This window comes from Ostrea edulis, chromosome 6 (genome assembly GCF_947568905.1).
Source record: "Ostrea edulis chromosome 6, xbOstEdul1.1, whole genome shotgun sequence".
In the NCBI taxonomy this organism is placed as follows: Eukaryota; Metazoa; Mollusca; class Bivalvia; order Ostreida; family Ostreidae; genus Ostrea; species Ostrea edulis.
The window spans coordinates 58,160,484-58,174,888 of NC_079169.1; the positions used below are offsets into that span (position 1 = coordinate 58,160,484).

The 14,405-nt window shown below is 35.7% G+C and overlaps 1 protein-coding gene across 9 annotated transcripts in view; it reads right to left on the reverse strand.

Annotated features, from left to right (window-relative positions):
• Nucleotides 1–2,126: 2,126 nt before the first annotated feature.
• LOC125647912 (uncharacterized) overlaps nt 2,127–14,405 on the reverse strand; it is a 13,542-nt gene continuing 1,263 nt past the window's right edge. For 4 of the 9 annotated variants that reach the window (XM_048874773.2, XM_048874771.2, XM_048874770.2 and 1 more), the window contains exons 2-7: nt 9,024–9,173; nt 8,574–8,746; nt 5,839–5,916; nt 5,528–5,666; nt 4,636–5,057; nt 2,127–2,639 (exon numbers count right to left, since the gene is read on the reverse strand). In XM_048874773.2, coding sequence (XP_048730730.1) covers nt 2,520–2,639; nt 4,636–5,057; nt 5,528–5,666; nt 5,839–5,916; nt 8,574–8,746; nt 9,024–9,159 — 1,068 coding nt within the window. In that variant the 5' untranslated portion in view covers nt 9,160–9,173 and the 3' untranslated portion in view covers nt 2,127–2,519. Of the gene's footprint in view, nt 2,640–4,385; nt 4,408–4,635; nt 5,058–5,527; nt 5,667–5,838; nt 5,917–8,573; nt 8,747–9,023; nt 9,174–13,129; nt 13,409–14,163 lie in introns of those variants that run through there. The other 5 variants (XM_048874776.2, XM_056140238.1, XM_056140240.1 and 2 more) reach the window with 4 other exon arrangements.

Here is a 14,405-nt window from a genome sequence, read left to right on the forward strand (position 1 = left end):
CCTCTGAGAACCATAATTTGAACAAACTTGAATCTACTATATATCAAGAAACTTTCAAATATATGTCGACTTTTATAGCCAAGTGATTCTTAAGAAAAATATTTTTAAAGATTCTCCCTATATATTCGCATGTAAAACATTGAATCCCCTATTGTGGCTCCACCCTGTCCCAGGGGGACCACGATTTTAACAAACTTGGATCTACTCTATATCAGGAAGCTTTAATGTAAATTTTCACTTTTCTGGCTCAGTAGCATTTGAGAACATTTTTAAAGATTTTCCCTGTATATCCGCATGTAAAACTTTGATCCCTGATTGTCGCCCCTATCTACCCCAGGGGAAGGGGGCAGGATTTTAAACAAAAATTGAACATGAGCAAATTTTTTTTCAATGGACAAGAAACAAACAAAATCAATTCAATTCATGCTAAAAGTGTAAGATGTGTGAGAACAACATGTCTAATTTCATATCAAATTACTAAAGTATTCTTATAAGTGTGGTTGGGAAAGCACTAAGAAGAGTGTGGCACACGGTCACGATATAAGAGGTAATTCATTGATTGTGCAACTTTATTTGTACAATGGACAAAAACAAATCGTATAGATAGCCAATTCAACAAAAACAAACTTAAAAGCAAAGAAATGTGTGACCAACTGCCATAATCTCAGATTGTCGTGAATAGAGAGATAGAAAAGTAGAACAATTTCTCTGATGTCTGCAAATAATCAATCTATTAGAATTAGCTGTTTTAAATCCGCTACTGCTTCTCAATGAAGTGGCAGCGGATTCAAAATGGCTAATTTTAATTAGATTGGCAAATAATTTACAGTAATGCAAGTACATGTGATTTACATGTAATTTAAATTTTGTTAATTTCTTTAGCGAGGTAGATAAGCTACACGTCAATATTCATCGTGAACAATTATATATCATTTCCAAAAATCCAAATGTGCATGATAGAGACCATCATATAGTTCCGCCTACCATACAATGAACAAACTTTACCTTCCAAAATCAAAGCACAATAGTAGGGCTTGTTAATCAACCTTTCTACACAGTTCAATTTCAATTAACTTGATACTTTTTTAAAGTTAAGCGAGAGGGTTTTAAATGGTAATTCATTTATTAGAAATATTTAGATATGTTCATGTATTTGTTAAATTTTAGTTGATTTGAAAACTGTCCATCCACCATCATCTGCTATAGTCCCTGTGGCCACCTCTTTGTATTTTGTTAATCACATGTTGTAAACAGATATATAACATGATTGTTTTTCTGAATAAACAAACAAACAAACAAGGGAACCACAGTCTTGACATCAGTAAGGAGCGTAAACAGGTTAGGAATATTGTAATTCATATCAAGCTGACATAAATTCCCCAAACAGTAATTGGCACAGAGGTTGCTGATGACATGAGTATGCAGAACTTTTGAGTCTTGGACACTTTTTTTTTGTGGCTACTTAGATGATAATGAATCAATTACTGATTGGCCTATGGAGAAAAATTAAGTGAAACTATTTTTGGGGTAAGCAGATTTATCTATGGCACGGTCCATCAATTTCCACAGTCTCAGATTCAGAAATCTAGAAAAGCTTGAAAAGGCATACTCTATGAAATCAACAGTATTTTAAAACACACAGAATGATGGGTACATGATAATAGAGGGTCTTTGCAGACCAAACCCAACCAAGGATCAAAAGCCAACCTACCAGTGTGAAACAAGAATTTACCAGAGTAGTTGTCATTACAACCAAGAGGATATAAATATATAGGATAATTTATCTGGCCAATTTCCTTTCCAGTAATATATACTGGCTTATAAAGAGACCAAGTCAATACGCAATTTCCGAGTTGTCCGATAGTTCTTTCCCTTTGTGGAACTCTTACGCACAGTGAGACACAAAACATACTTTCGTCCACATGCGGTGGGTACAAATGCTTATCGCTGCCTTAACATATTGCCTAAAGGATGATTATCAGACATCATGCAACCACCCAAACTGCAGGGGCACACAATTTTAGTAAGTTTATGATTATTTGATAACAAAATAGCTCAAACAAAAATCAATAATCACCATCTTTCTTTGATTAAAGTATCACTCGTGCAGAAAAAGAAATAAAAAATAAATTAATATATAATTTAATGGCCTAATTCAAACAAATATTATTCTTTTAATCATATGGTCAGTAAAATGTATACCAACAGCTGATATAAACAAAATTTACACTTTCAGAACTATTATTGTTATTTACATAGCTATTCTATAATATATGCATACATCTTGTACCCATTCAAGCATTCAACAGAATACTGAACGTACCTCCGTCACAGAAGAGCTGATATCTCGGAACTGGTGTATTATAGAATTGTTGCAATTTTGTAAATGCAGTAGTTTATGAATTTACTTGTTTTACAAATATTTTGAAATATGATTGATATCATTAATTTTTATTTACCCTGAATGTACTATTGAGATCTTGTATAACAGTCAGGTATGCAAAATTCTAATTTCTATTTCATGTTCGACAACTTTTCAGGAATTCAATTTCCTCTGTAGTAAATTTTGGAGTCAGCACAACATTGTCATAATCAAAGTCCTCATCTAGGCAAAAAGCAGCCACCTCATCTGAACACTCCTGAAAAGATAAATAATGATCCATGAGGACAGCATACATTGTGTGTCCTGTAAGTCCTATAATGATCCCTCGATAGGATCAACAGTTAAAATTATTGTACGATTTGGACTATTTTACAATTTGCACATAACAGATATCCAAAATTTCAAAGATAAACAGACATTCTAATGCATTGTAATTTGCATTTTGACTGGCTAATGCACTGGGGTTTGCGGCAATTAAATGAGCATTAACAAGATAGAAGGCTTTCAACTGCGACATCGTAGTTGAATGATATAAAAACATACCATAAAACGTAAATTCTATAAAGCAAACAAGAGGCCCATATCTTTCACCTGAGTCAAGATATCTTGGCCCTGCCGATGTTCAGCTGTTGTGATTTTTAAAAGATTTTTTAATTTATCAATCTTTATTCCCATGAAAAATTCTGACCCCATATTGTGGCCCCAACCCAGCCCCAAAAGATCAAAACATAACTGAAAATGAATTCACATAACAGAGATACCTCAACACCAATATGATTAACATGATCATGCTGTTCTTGATAAACAAAGGTCACAAGGTCATAGATCATGGTATGATATGAAAGACATTGCCATAGGAAATCTATATACAAAACATGAAAGCTGTTACATAGTTCAGAAGATATGGAATAGGTCAGATTTCTATTAAAAGTAAACTTCAAGGTCAATGTCACAAGGTCAAACACCAAAGTATAACAAGGTCTTGTTCTAAAGAATCTACCTACAAAATATGAAAGCCCTACCTTAGATAGTTCAGGAGATATTGAATAAGTCAGGGTTTTTATTAAAAGTAGGCCAAACTCCAAGGTCAAAAGATCAAACACCATTGTGTTATAAGGTCATTGTCATAAAGAATATCAATACAAACTATCAAAGCCCTACCTAAAATAATTCCTGATATACTTTATAATAGGTTTTTCTTAAAAGTAAGTCAAATTCTGAGTTAAAAGTCATAAGGTCAAATGACATGATATGAAATAAAATGGTTTGTCATAAGAAATTTATATACAAGATATGAATGATCTAACTTAAACAGTTCAGGACAATTTGAAAAGGTACGATTTTTTATCAAAAGTAGGTCAAACTACCAGGTCAAGGTCACAAGATCACACACCATTGCATCAAATGAAAGGTCTTGCTATAAAAAATGTATATACAAAATATGAAAGCCCTAGCTTAAATAGTTCAAGAATTTTTTTTTTTTAAATCCAATATATCAGCATATAAAACTTTGATCCCCTATTGTGGTCCCACCCTACCCCCGGGGAACTTGATTTCGCAAAGTTGATCTACTCTATGTCAGGAAGCTTTCATGTAAATTTCCACTTTTCTGGCCCAATGTTTTTGAGAAGAAGATTTTTAAAGATGCTCCCTATATATTTGCATGTAAAATTTTTATCCCCTACTTTGGCCCCACCCTACCCCTGGGGCCACGATTTTAACAAACTTGAATCTGCACTAGGCCTGGAAGCTTTCAGGTAAATTTCAACTTTTCTTACCCATCTTGAAAAGAAGATTTTTAAATGACCCCATCCTATTTTTACATTTTCGTCCCCTTTAAAGGAAGCATGGCCCTTCATTTGAACAACAGTGAATCCCCTTTACCTAAGGATGATTTGTACCAAGTTTGATTGAAATTGGCACAATGGTTCTGGATAAAAATGTGAAAATTCTGTGGATATATGGATGGACAGACAGACAAATGGTGATCAGATATGCTCACTTGAACTTTCAGTACAGGTGAGCTAAAAAACAAAATTCAACAAATTAAGACATAAACATCACGCGAAATTGCTTTAGAATGGGAATAACTATCTTTTCGTTTGTTATTTGTGGCTGTTAATACTGATTTAATGGTCACAAACAAACACACAGGTAAACTCAGATTGCAACCATTAAATTGGCATGAACTGTCGCAAATAACATATGAAAAGATATTCAATCTCCAATTATAAGATTGAAGACATATATACCTCTGTAGATTCCTCAGTTACAACCACCTCAGTTCTGTAAGTGGCTGAGAAATCTAGAATCCGCTCCTTGTCTTTTACTTTGATCACCTTCGGAGATCCTGGATCCTCCACTTCTCCAGGATTTAAAACAGTATCAGAAGGAGGAGCTCTCACTCTGTCCTCACTACTTAGCTGTTCAGAACATTGTGCACACTCCCCCTGAGGATCAAGTTCACTAGCTGAACTATTAGAGTCAATAAGAGATACAGTTTTTTCAGAGGACCGCACACCTTCATGATCAGCAGAGTTGATTTGAAAACCAGTTTTTCCAAATTTGACAGGAATGTTTCGGACTTGTAATTTATCACTGTTGTCCTGAAGGAGATTGTCAATATCTACATTTTGCTCATCAAGATCTGGTGTCCTTTCTTCCATAGAATTTCCTATTTCAGACAAATCAGTTAGTAATATATATATGGATGGATAGGTGGATGGATGTATACCAAAGCTTTCATCATAACATATAGTGAAGCAGAGAAGCTTGTTTAATCAGGAAAAACTTAATACTGAACAATTATTTAATTAGACAACATCCGAATACAGATTATTTTTACGCCAAAATTCAAAGTTCAGTTCCCAAATAATATGTACAGTTTACACAACATTTAAAATTTCACAACATTCAGGTTAGACAAGTTTCTTTCTTCACTGCTATGAAATGTAATCGTAAATCTCAAGTAACATGTGGAAAAAATGGTATACGCATGTACATTGAAACTTGTCAAATCTAGACTTGACACCAAACATCAAATGCTGTTTTTAAATATATCCTGTTCTTCTCATATTTTTAATACCAAGGTAAAAATAGTTTTGACAAGTTCCATTGTTCCAATTAAATCCAAACTTAACTGACCTTTTAGATCTGTACCTTCAATAGCAGACTCACTAGATGACTCCGGACAGAAACTCGCTTGGTATCCCCCTGAGATGAAATCTTCTGCGTCATCAGACTCCCCGTGATCAGAGATCTCATCCATTACAAAATTGTCAAACTTCAAAGGGAGACAAATCTTGGCATAATCAAAGTTCAAATTTTCTCTTATATAGCACATATACCATAGAACCAAGTAATCTCACATTCTTTTTATAGACTGATTTTATTGAACAGAAAAACAAAAATACCACTCATAATCCACAATGGTACAATGTATATGATATGAATACCTTAAGCCTGCTTGTCACGTCAGATCCAGTTGGTGATTTCTGCGACATTATGCTTGTCCTCTCTCCATCCTCCAGTAACTGAAATCAGAACAACTTGGTTGTACACATCAGCATGTAACAGAGTGATATTCATGAAAAGATTAATGGAAACAAGATTGCTACACGTAGCCATGTCCCCCACCGCTGCAAAAAAAGTTGAAGCACAGAAGTCCCATAACTCCTGTAAAATTTGTCGAATCAAATTGACGGCGCAATATGATCAACTACATATGGTGACTAACAATCCTACAAAATTTGAATGAAATCCGGTGAGTGGTTTTGGAGAAGTTGCGTCCACAAAATGTTTCTATAGTGTACTATGTACAAATTCAACAAAGTCCAATAACTCCTATAAAATTTGTCGAATCAAAATGGTAGCACAATATGATCAACTACACATGGTTACTAACAATCCCAGTCTTCGACGTTAACCGGTGGCCCGATGCCCAAGGCCAGTAAAATCTTGATCGGGCTTCTAAAAATATTTAACCCAGGAGTCCGGAGGGCCTGTAAATGTTTTATTATATGTTTTGTATATATTACAAATATAGTGTGAGATTGACTCAGACTTTGTCATGACTTACATGTAGCAATGAAATTTCGCATCGAAAAATGATCAACCATCCTGCCTTTTATGAAGTATAGGGAGGCACAGGCACTGGAAGTTAATGTAAATATATAGTATGTGCATATATAAAAAATACATGCACATACTATATATTTACATTAACTTCCAATGTCCGTGTTGGGATTCCCGTGGGGTTTCGGGTTAGAATAGGTCCTCAGTACCCCTTTGCTTGTCGTAAGAGGTGACTAATAGGGGCGGTCCTTCGGAGGAGACGGCAGAAACCGAGGTCCCGTGTCACAGCAGGTGTGGCACGATAAAGATCCCTTCCTGCTCGATGGCCATAAGCGCCGAGTATAGGCTTAAATTATGTAGCCCTTCACCGGCAGTGGTGACGTCTCCATATGAGTGAAATATTTTCAAGAGGGACGTAAAATAATATTCATCCTGTGTAGGGAGGGGGCTCGTCAGTGAAATTCCAAACCTCACAAGCGTATTTCGCAATCATAACCATCAGATCCAAATAATTAAAAAAAAAACCAGTAGTACAAGGAGAAAAAGAGATCGAAAAGTTAAGCCCCATTGGACCGAGGGTGGGCCTTTGCTGAGATTTAATTCGGAAGAAAACAATGTTTTGTACGTGGTGTATACAAAACACAGTAGAACATGAGCTTCTGATGTCAAAATAAAATAAGATATAATAATGTCAGTTGTTCTTTAACTATGGTCATCTGGATATGTATTTTCCTACAGTATGTTTGTACCTTGCAAATGACAAGTGGTCAAATTAGAAAAAACATTTTGGGCCATTAAAATATTGTTCGGGCTTAAATAATTATCATACTGGGAGACCCGAAGGGCCTGTGCTTCACAAAGTTTTTCGTGAAGACTGCAATCCCACAAAATATGAACAAAATCCATTGAGCAGTTTCGGAGGAGTTGCATCCACAAAGTGTTCCTATAGTGTAGCATGTACAAATTCAACAAAGTCCCATAACTCCTGTCAAAATTGTCGAATCAAAATTCAGGCAAAATATGATCAACTACACATGGTGACTAACAATCCCACAAAATATGAACAAAATCCATTGAGCGGTTTCGGAGGAGTTGCGTCCACAAAGTGTTCCTATAGTGTAGCATGTACAAATTCAACAAAGTAACATAACTCCTGTCAAAATTGTCAAATCAAAATGGCAGCGAAATATGATCAACTACACATTCTGACTAACAATCCTACAAAATATGAACAAAATCTGTTGAGCGGTTTCTGAGGAGTTGCATCCACAAAGTGAAGTGGGACGGACGGACGGACACACGGATGGACGCACAGACACCGGTATTTCTATGTCCCCTTCCGCATTGTGGTGGGGGACAATAACTATTCATAAAAAAACCTTTATATTTCATAGATTTGCAAGGTTGCCTCGGCACAAAAACAAGGTTCTTATGAAATTATTATACACCATATGTAATGACCAAATTGAGTGTTAGTAAAAATTGCCTTGCTGACAAATATGACAATATAGATGATGGAAATAAAGTCTCATGAAAAATAAGCAATTTACACTATCCATGTATCAAACATCTAAAAGAAACATTTTGCAATAAATATTAACAGGTTCCTTTAATCTCTACAGGTCACTTTCAAATGGGAGAGAAACATGTCTGAGCAAATATGTATATATAAGACACACTCTGGAGCAGTGTACTGTGTGTAGTGATAGACACTATTATTAGGATCCTTAGGATGTACCAGTGTACCAAGTTTGGTGTCAATCAAATGAATGATTCTTAAAATATAGGAGACAATATAATACTATGTATAGTTTGACCTTTGTACCAAGTTTGATGTCTGTCAAGGAAAGGGTTCTCAAGATATTGAGCAGACAGTAACTTCCTATGTCCAGAGTGGATTGACCTTTGATCTTATGACCTCAAAATCATTAGGGGTCCTCATCTACTCATAACCAACTCACATATGAAATATCATTGTAATACAAGCAAGTGAATGGTTCTCAAGATGGTGGGTGGACGACGTGTGGTCTACCGACATACCAATAGACTGAAGCAAAGCAATATGCCTCTCTTCTTTGCAGGGGGCATAATAATATGATGAAAGAAGATATCATACCTCTTCTTCCAATTCATCATAATTTGGTTCTTTTTCATCAGCAGATTTACTGCTATTCATGGCCAATGATTTTGTTAAACTTTCATCCTTCTCCTCCAGTTCCTTCATCTTGCTTAACTGTGGTCTCTCACGCATCTTTGATGCTGGGGTGATCATCTCTTTCTTCAGTTCATCTGTAAAATACCAGGTGCTTTTTTGTTCAGATGTTTGTGCCACTTTGAATAAATTCCACAAATATCATAATCCATTAAATAACAAGACCTGTGTGATCTATGGTTGCCCATCACAATTTTGATTATTTATCTTTTTTTAAAAGAAGAACTGCAGAGTTGCAACGACTGACATATCAAACTCAATCATCAGAAAAAGCTCAGTTGCCTTGGGTGAGCTTAAAAAAACTTCATGAGGCGTTTTGATTATCGTCTTGTTTCTGATTAAATATGTTAGTACCTTTATTCAGGTAAGTAAAACCTTCCAGAAATTCATCATAGGATTGCCCTTGGACTGTCATTATTTGGTCCAGTGCTGCAGCCATATTGACACCCAGGCTGTTGATTACATTATCATGTGATGGTCTTGTAGACATGGCAAGCTCAAGCACTGAAAGGCATTTAAACATTATCTGTTATAAATATGAACAAAGAAATTTTAAAACTGCCTTCAATGATTTATTTCTAAGGAACATGGAATTTCATCAAATAGTTGGAGGGTGATCTTTTATCCTTAGGTACCTGAATAAATAGAGAATATCACATACTAAAAATCCATATCATATGTCATATCAGCCCGAGTGGCCCCATATCAGCAGGAGAACCGAAGGCCCGAGGGTTGATATGGTGCCCCGAGGGCTGATATGACATATGATATGTATTTTAGCATGTAATATTCTATTTATCATATACTGCACTTTTTTATACTTATTAATAAATCTTATATACATACAATAGTGTTGGGGGGGGGGGGGTAATCTGATATATAGGTTTGAGGACTGATTTTACATTTAGGTACTATTCTTTTAATCACATGTGGGTTAATTTATTACATTTTTAAGATAGATCAAGAAATATTTGATACATTGCCTACCGTGATACATTGATTTACTATGGTAAAAACTTTGATACACTGATCATTATGAACGAATACGTAATTTCTGGCTTGATATGCATTTTTGCACGCTGGTCTGATATGTGATATGGATATTCAGACCGGTCGTTGATATCGCCTATTGTGACGTCACCCATATTACGCAGTGCAGAATCTGCATAATCATTACCAAGTATATGATAAAAAATGATAAATGAATTCCTTAAATAAAATTCAATTAATATTTTATACAACATGTAATATACCAACTACCAAGTAGAGGGTATCTACTATGGGTATTATAGTGAGCATACCGGGCCAGCACAAAGCACTGGCTCTTACTGTGAGCTCTAATGACTAAAGCATGCAAAAAGTCACAATGCAACTGAAGCAGTGGCGGACCTCAATTAGGGAGTTTAGCATATACACAAATGATTATGAAAATCAACCTAGTCACTTATACTATATGACAGAGAAATTCATTGTCTGTGAAACAACATTAAATGATTGTGATCAAATTAATTAATTCTAGGCTTGTGAATGAATTTCTATGAATAATTACAACAACCAACGTCAGGACCCAAAATATTTTTCTGTTTCGCCACATTCAACATAAATGTACACAGTAGTGTTATGAAGAGAAAACCTGTGGGTTCCAACAATGCACGAGGAAAAAAGGGAGGGGGTCAAACATGTAGAAATTTATTTACTATCATGCCAATGCTGAAATACTTAATTACTGTGTTAATCAGAATATGTCTTCGCTGCATGGGGATTATTTAGACAATTTTTAAAGATAAATCTGACACCACCTTGCTATTAAATAAAGATTTTTGATGATTTTTATTATCCTAATGTAAGATTTTCAGTACAATACAGACTTCTCCCATTTTCTTTCAAATCAAATATGGTATTTTAATTCCATTGGTAGAGGATCTGTCAGGCATGCATATATTGGGAGGAAAGGGTCCAAATCCACCCCACCCACCCTGGGATTGGTATAAAATAAATATATTTGCCTATTTGCATGTACTTCTAGTTGTGAAATACTAAATGTTAATCCACAGTTTCAAATTTCTTTATCCGCTTGCTCTAATGGTAGGTTCATCAGCATATTAGAAGGTGATGCCCTCTCGCAGACCAAAGGGCTGTGAGAGTAGAGCTCTCCCCATAGGTAACACGTATATACATGTTTAAAAGGAAAATATAGAAAACTAATAAAAAATTAAACCATAACTATGGAACTTGAAAATTTTTGTCCAAATGGCGTAAATTCGAATACAAGCACATGGACATGTATTTCTCCATATTGAATCTCATGTACCCAAGTTCATGTTGTTCTGAGATGTTACATAAAATCCGTAAAAGCATGTAAATCTTATTTTCTTAATCATATATAATCACTCCTCGATTAATGCAATTACAAGTACCATTTCTCCTATGTTTGTGAATCTGCTAAACATCGACCCTGAATATGACGTCACAATGCACTGTTTACATCAATTGTGTTATGTTTCTCATGTTCAATGAATAGGCGGATCAAATGTCTATTAAAGTTAAGAGGATAGTGTCCACACACGCTAGTGCTAACTTTTGGATATTTTTTGTCCTGTTATGGATATAGATTCTACAGATGCTGATACTTTTTGCTTCACCCTCAAAAACGGTCACACCATAAGACATTTTAGAGGGCAATGCCCTCTCAAGAGCCATGAGAGCGGAGCTCTTCCTATAGGTAACACGTTTATACATGTTAAAAGGAAAATATAGAAAACTAATCAAAAATTAAACCATTACTTTGGAACTTGAAAACTTTGGTCCAAATGGCATTGATTCGAATACAAGCGCGTGGACATGTATTTATCCATTTTGAAACTCGTGTACCCAAGATCATGTCATTCTGAGATGTTACATAAAATCCATAAAATCATGTAAATCTTATTTTCTTAATCATATATAATCACTCCACCATTAACGCCATGTTTGTTGTTGTGGTTCAAACGCTATGTTTGTAAATTTGCTAAATAACGACACTGAATATGACGTCACAATGTACTGTTTACATCAATTGCGTTATATTTCCCGCGTTCAATATATAGGCGGATCAAATATCCAAAATTAGGATGCTTTGATACAGCTGCGTCCTCGTGCTAACTTCGGGTTGTTTTTGTTCTGTTTTGGATATAGATACTAATGCCAAAATTTGTTTGCTTTGCCCTCAAACACGGTCACGCCGTAAAACATATTATTTCCCATGTTCAATGAATAGGCGGATCAAATATCTAAAGTTGTGTAACAAGATGTTAGGATGCTTTGATAGAGCCCTGTCCTTCGGGATATATTTGGGGGGGGGGGGTCCTGTTATGAAAATAGATTCAAAACCAATACTTTCTGCTTCGCCCTCAAAAACGGCCCCGCCGTAAGACGTATCAAGTGAATGGGTTATCAAGGAAATAGCTTATTATCTTTTATTCAAGTGATTGTGGCAATTTTGAACAACAGAGTTCATCACGCCTTCAATGTAAATATTAGAGGGCGAAGCCCTCTCACGGCCCAAAGGGCCGTGAGAGCGGAGCTCTCCCTATAGGTAACACGTATATAGATGTTTAAAAGGAAAAGATAGGGAAATAATGAAAAATTAAACCATACCTATGGAACTTGAAAAGTTTACCCTAGTTCACGTCGTTCTGAGATGTTACATAAAATCCGCAAAAGCATGTAAATCTTATTTTCTTAATCATATAATATGATTACGGTGTGATCGTTGGGGCGAGCGCAGCATATCTGAATACATTTTCAAAAAATTTATATTGAAAACAAGGAAAACTGATCTGGTTCACTGTCAATACGTAGGATTACTGTCTTGCTCTTCTCGCCAATGTAGGAACCAGTTTAGCGGGAAATGCAACGAGCTTGTCGTGACGTAGCTTGGTAGTTGTGACGTGACTGTTTACATTTCTTTAGACAATATTTTAAAAAGAAAAAGAAAGGGGGAAGAATATGATTGTCATCCTTTCCTTTCAAATAAGAAAGGTTTGTAATACTTCAAATATTTTTTTTATTATTATTTTACGAATCGAAACATCCGCCATTTTGTACGAGGGACTTCTGGGATTGGCGTCAAAAAAAAATTCTTGTTAGAGGTTGAGATTTAGCTCGGATTATTTCCCGCGCTCTAGTCATTAGAGCTCGCAGTACGAGCCAGCGCTCCGCGCTGGCTCGCTGCGCTCGCTATAATCACTCCACGATTAACGCCATGTTTTTTGTTGTGGTTCAAACGCTATGTTTGTAAATTTGCTAAATAACGATGCTGAATAAGACGTCACAATGCACTGTTTACATCAATTGCATTATAGAGGGCAAAGCCCTCTCACGGCCCTTCGGGCCGTGAGAGCGGAGCTCTCCCTATAGGTAACACGTATATACATGTTTAAAAGGAAAATATAGGAAAATAATGAAAAATTAAACCATACCTATGGAACTTGAAAAGTTTGGTACCAATGGCGTCGATTCGAATATTAGCGCGTGGACATGTATTCCTCCATTTTGAATCTCGTCTACCCTAGTTCACGTCGTTCTGAGATGTTATACATAAAATCCGTAAAAGCATGTAAATCTTATTTTCCTAATCATATATAATCACTCCACCATTAACGCCATGTTTTTTGTTGTGGTTCAAACGCTTTGTTTGTAATTTGCTAAATAACGACGCTGAATATGACGTCACAATATACTGTTTACATCAATTGCGTTATATTTCCCGCGTTTAATATATAGGTGAATCAAATGTCCAAAAATTAGGATGCTTTGATACAGCTCCGTCCACGTGCTAACTTCGGGTTGTTTTTGTCCTGTTTTGGATATAGATACTAATGTCAAAACTTTTTTGCTTCGCCCTCAAACACGGTCACGCCGTAAAACATATTATTCTATATCCTTTTCATTCATTTTTAAAATAGTGAATCGAGTTAAAGCTGGTAAGAAATTAAGTATTAAATGTTGACCTAATTTTTATGCAATACTGAATTTTAGTCCCGAGTATATTGATCGAACCCCTAAACTTCCGCCAGAGTTCGTTTGCTCCCAAAACGTAGGTGACGTATTGAGGCCTCGACAGGGAGTTTGATCGAACCCCCCTGAAAAAATACGGGGGAGGGGGGATGTTAAGCGGGCAGGTGGTATTAACCGACTCCCTTAAGAAAAAAATCTACATGGATCTTCTACTGTATACCGGCGCTCACCCTTTATTTATGGAGATATGTTATGCATCCTTGATAACCTGACAAGTAAGGATTTTTAGAAGGGCAATATAAACTTTCTTTCTCTGTAGCAAGTTTATTCAGATTGATAAAATCATTGTATTGCATCTTTAAATAGTTATACAAATTATAGAGGGCGAAGCCCTCTCACGGCCCAAAGGGCCGTGAGAGCAGAGCTCTCCCTATAGGTAACACGTATGTACATGTTTAAAAGGAAAATATAGGAAAAAATGAAAAAATTTCCATACCTATGGAACTTGAAAATTTTGGTACTAATGGCGTCGATTCGAATATTATCGCGTGGACATGTATTTCTCCATTTTGAATCTCGTCTACCCTAGTTCACGTCGTTCTGAGATGTTACATAAAATTCGTAAAAGCATGTAAATCTTATTTTCTTAATCATATATAATCACTCCACGATTAACGCCATGTTTGTTGTGGTTCAAACGCTATGCTTGTAAATTTCCTAAATAACGACACTGAATAT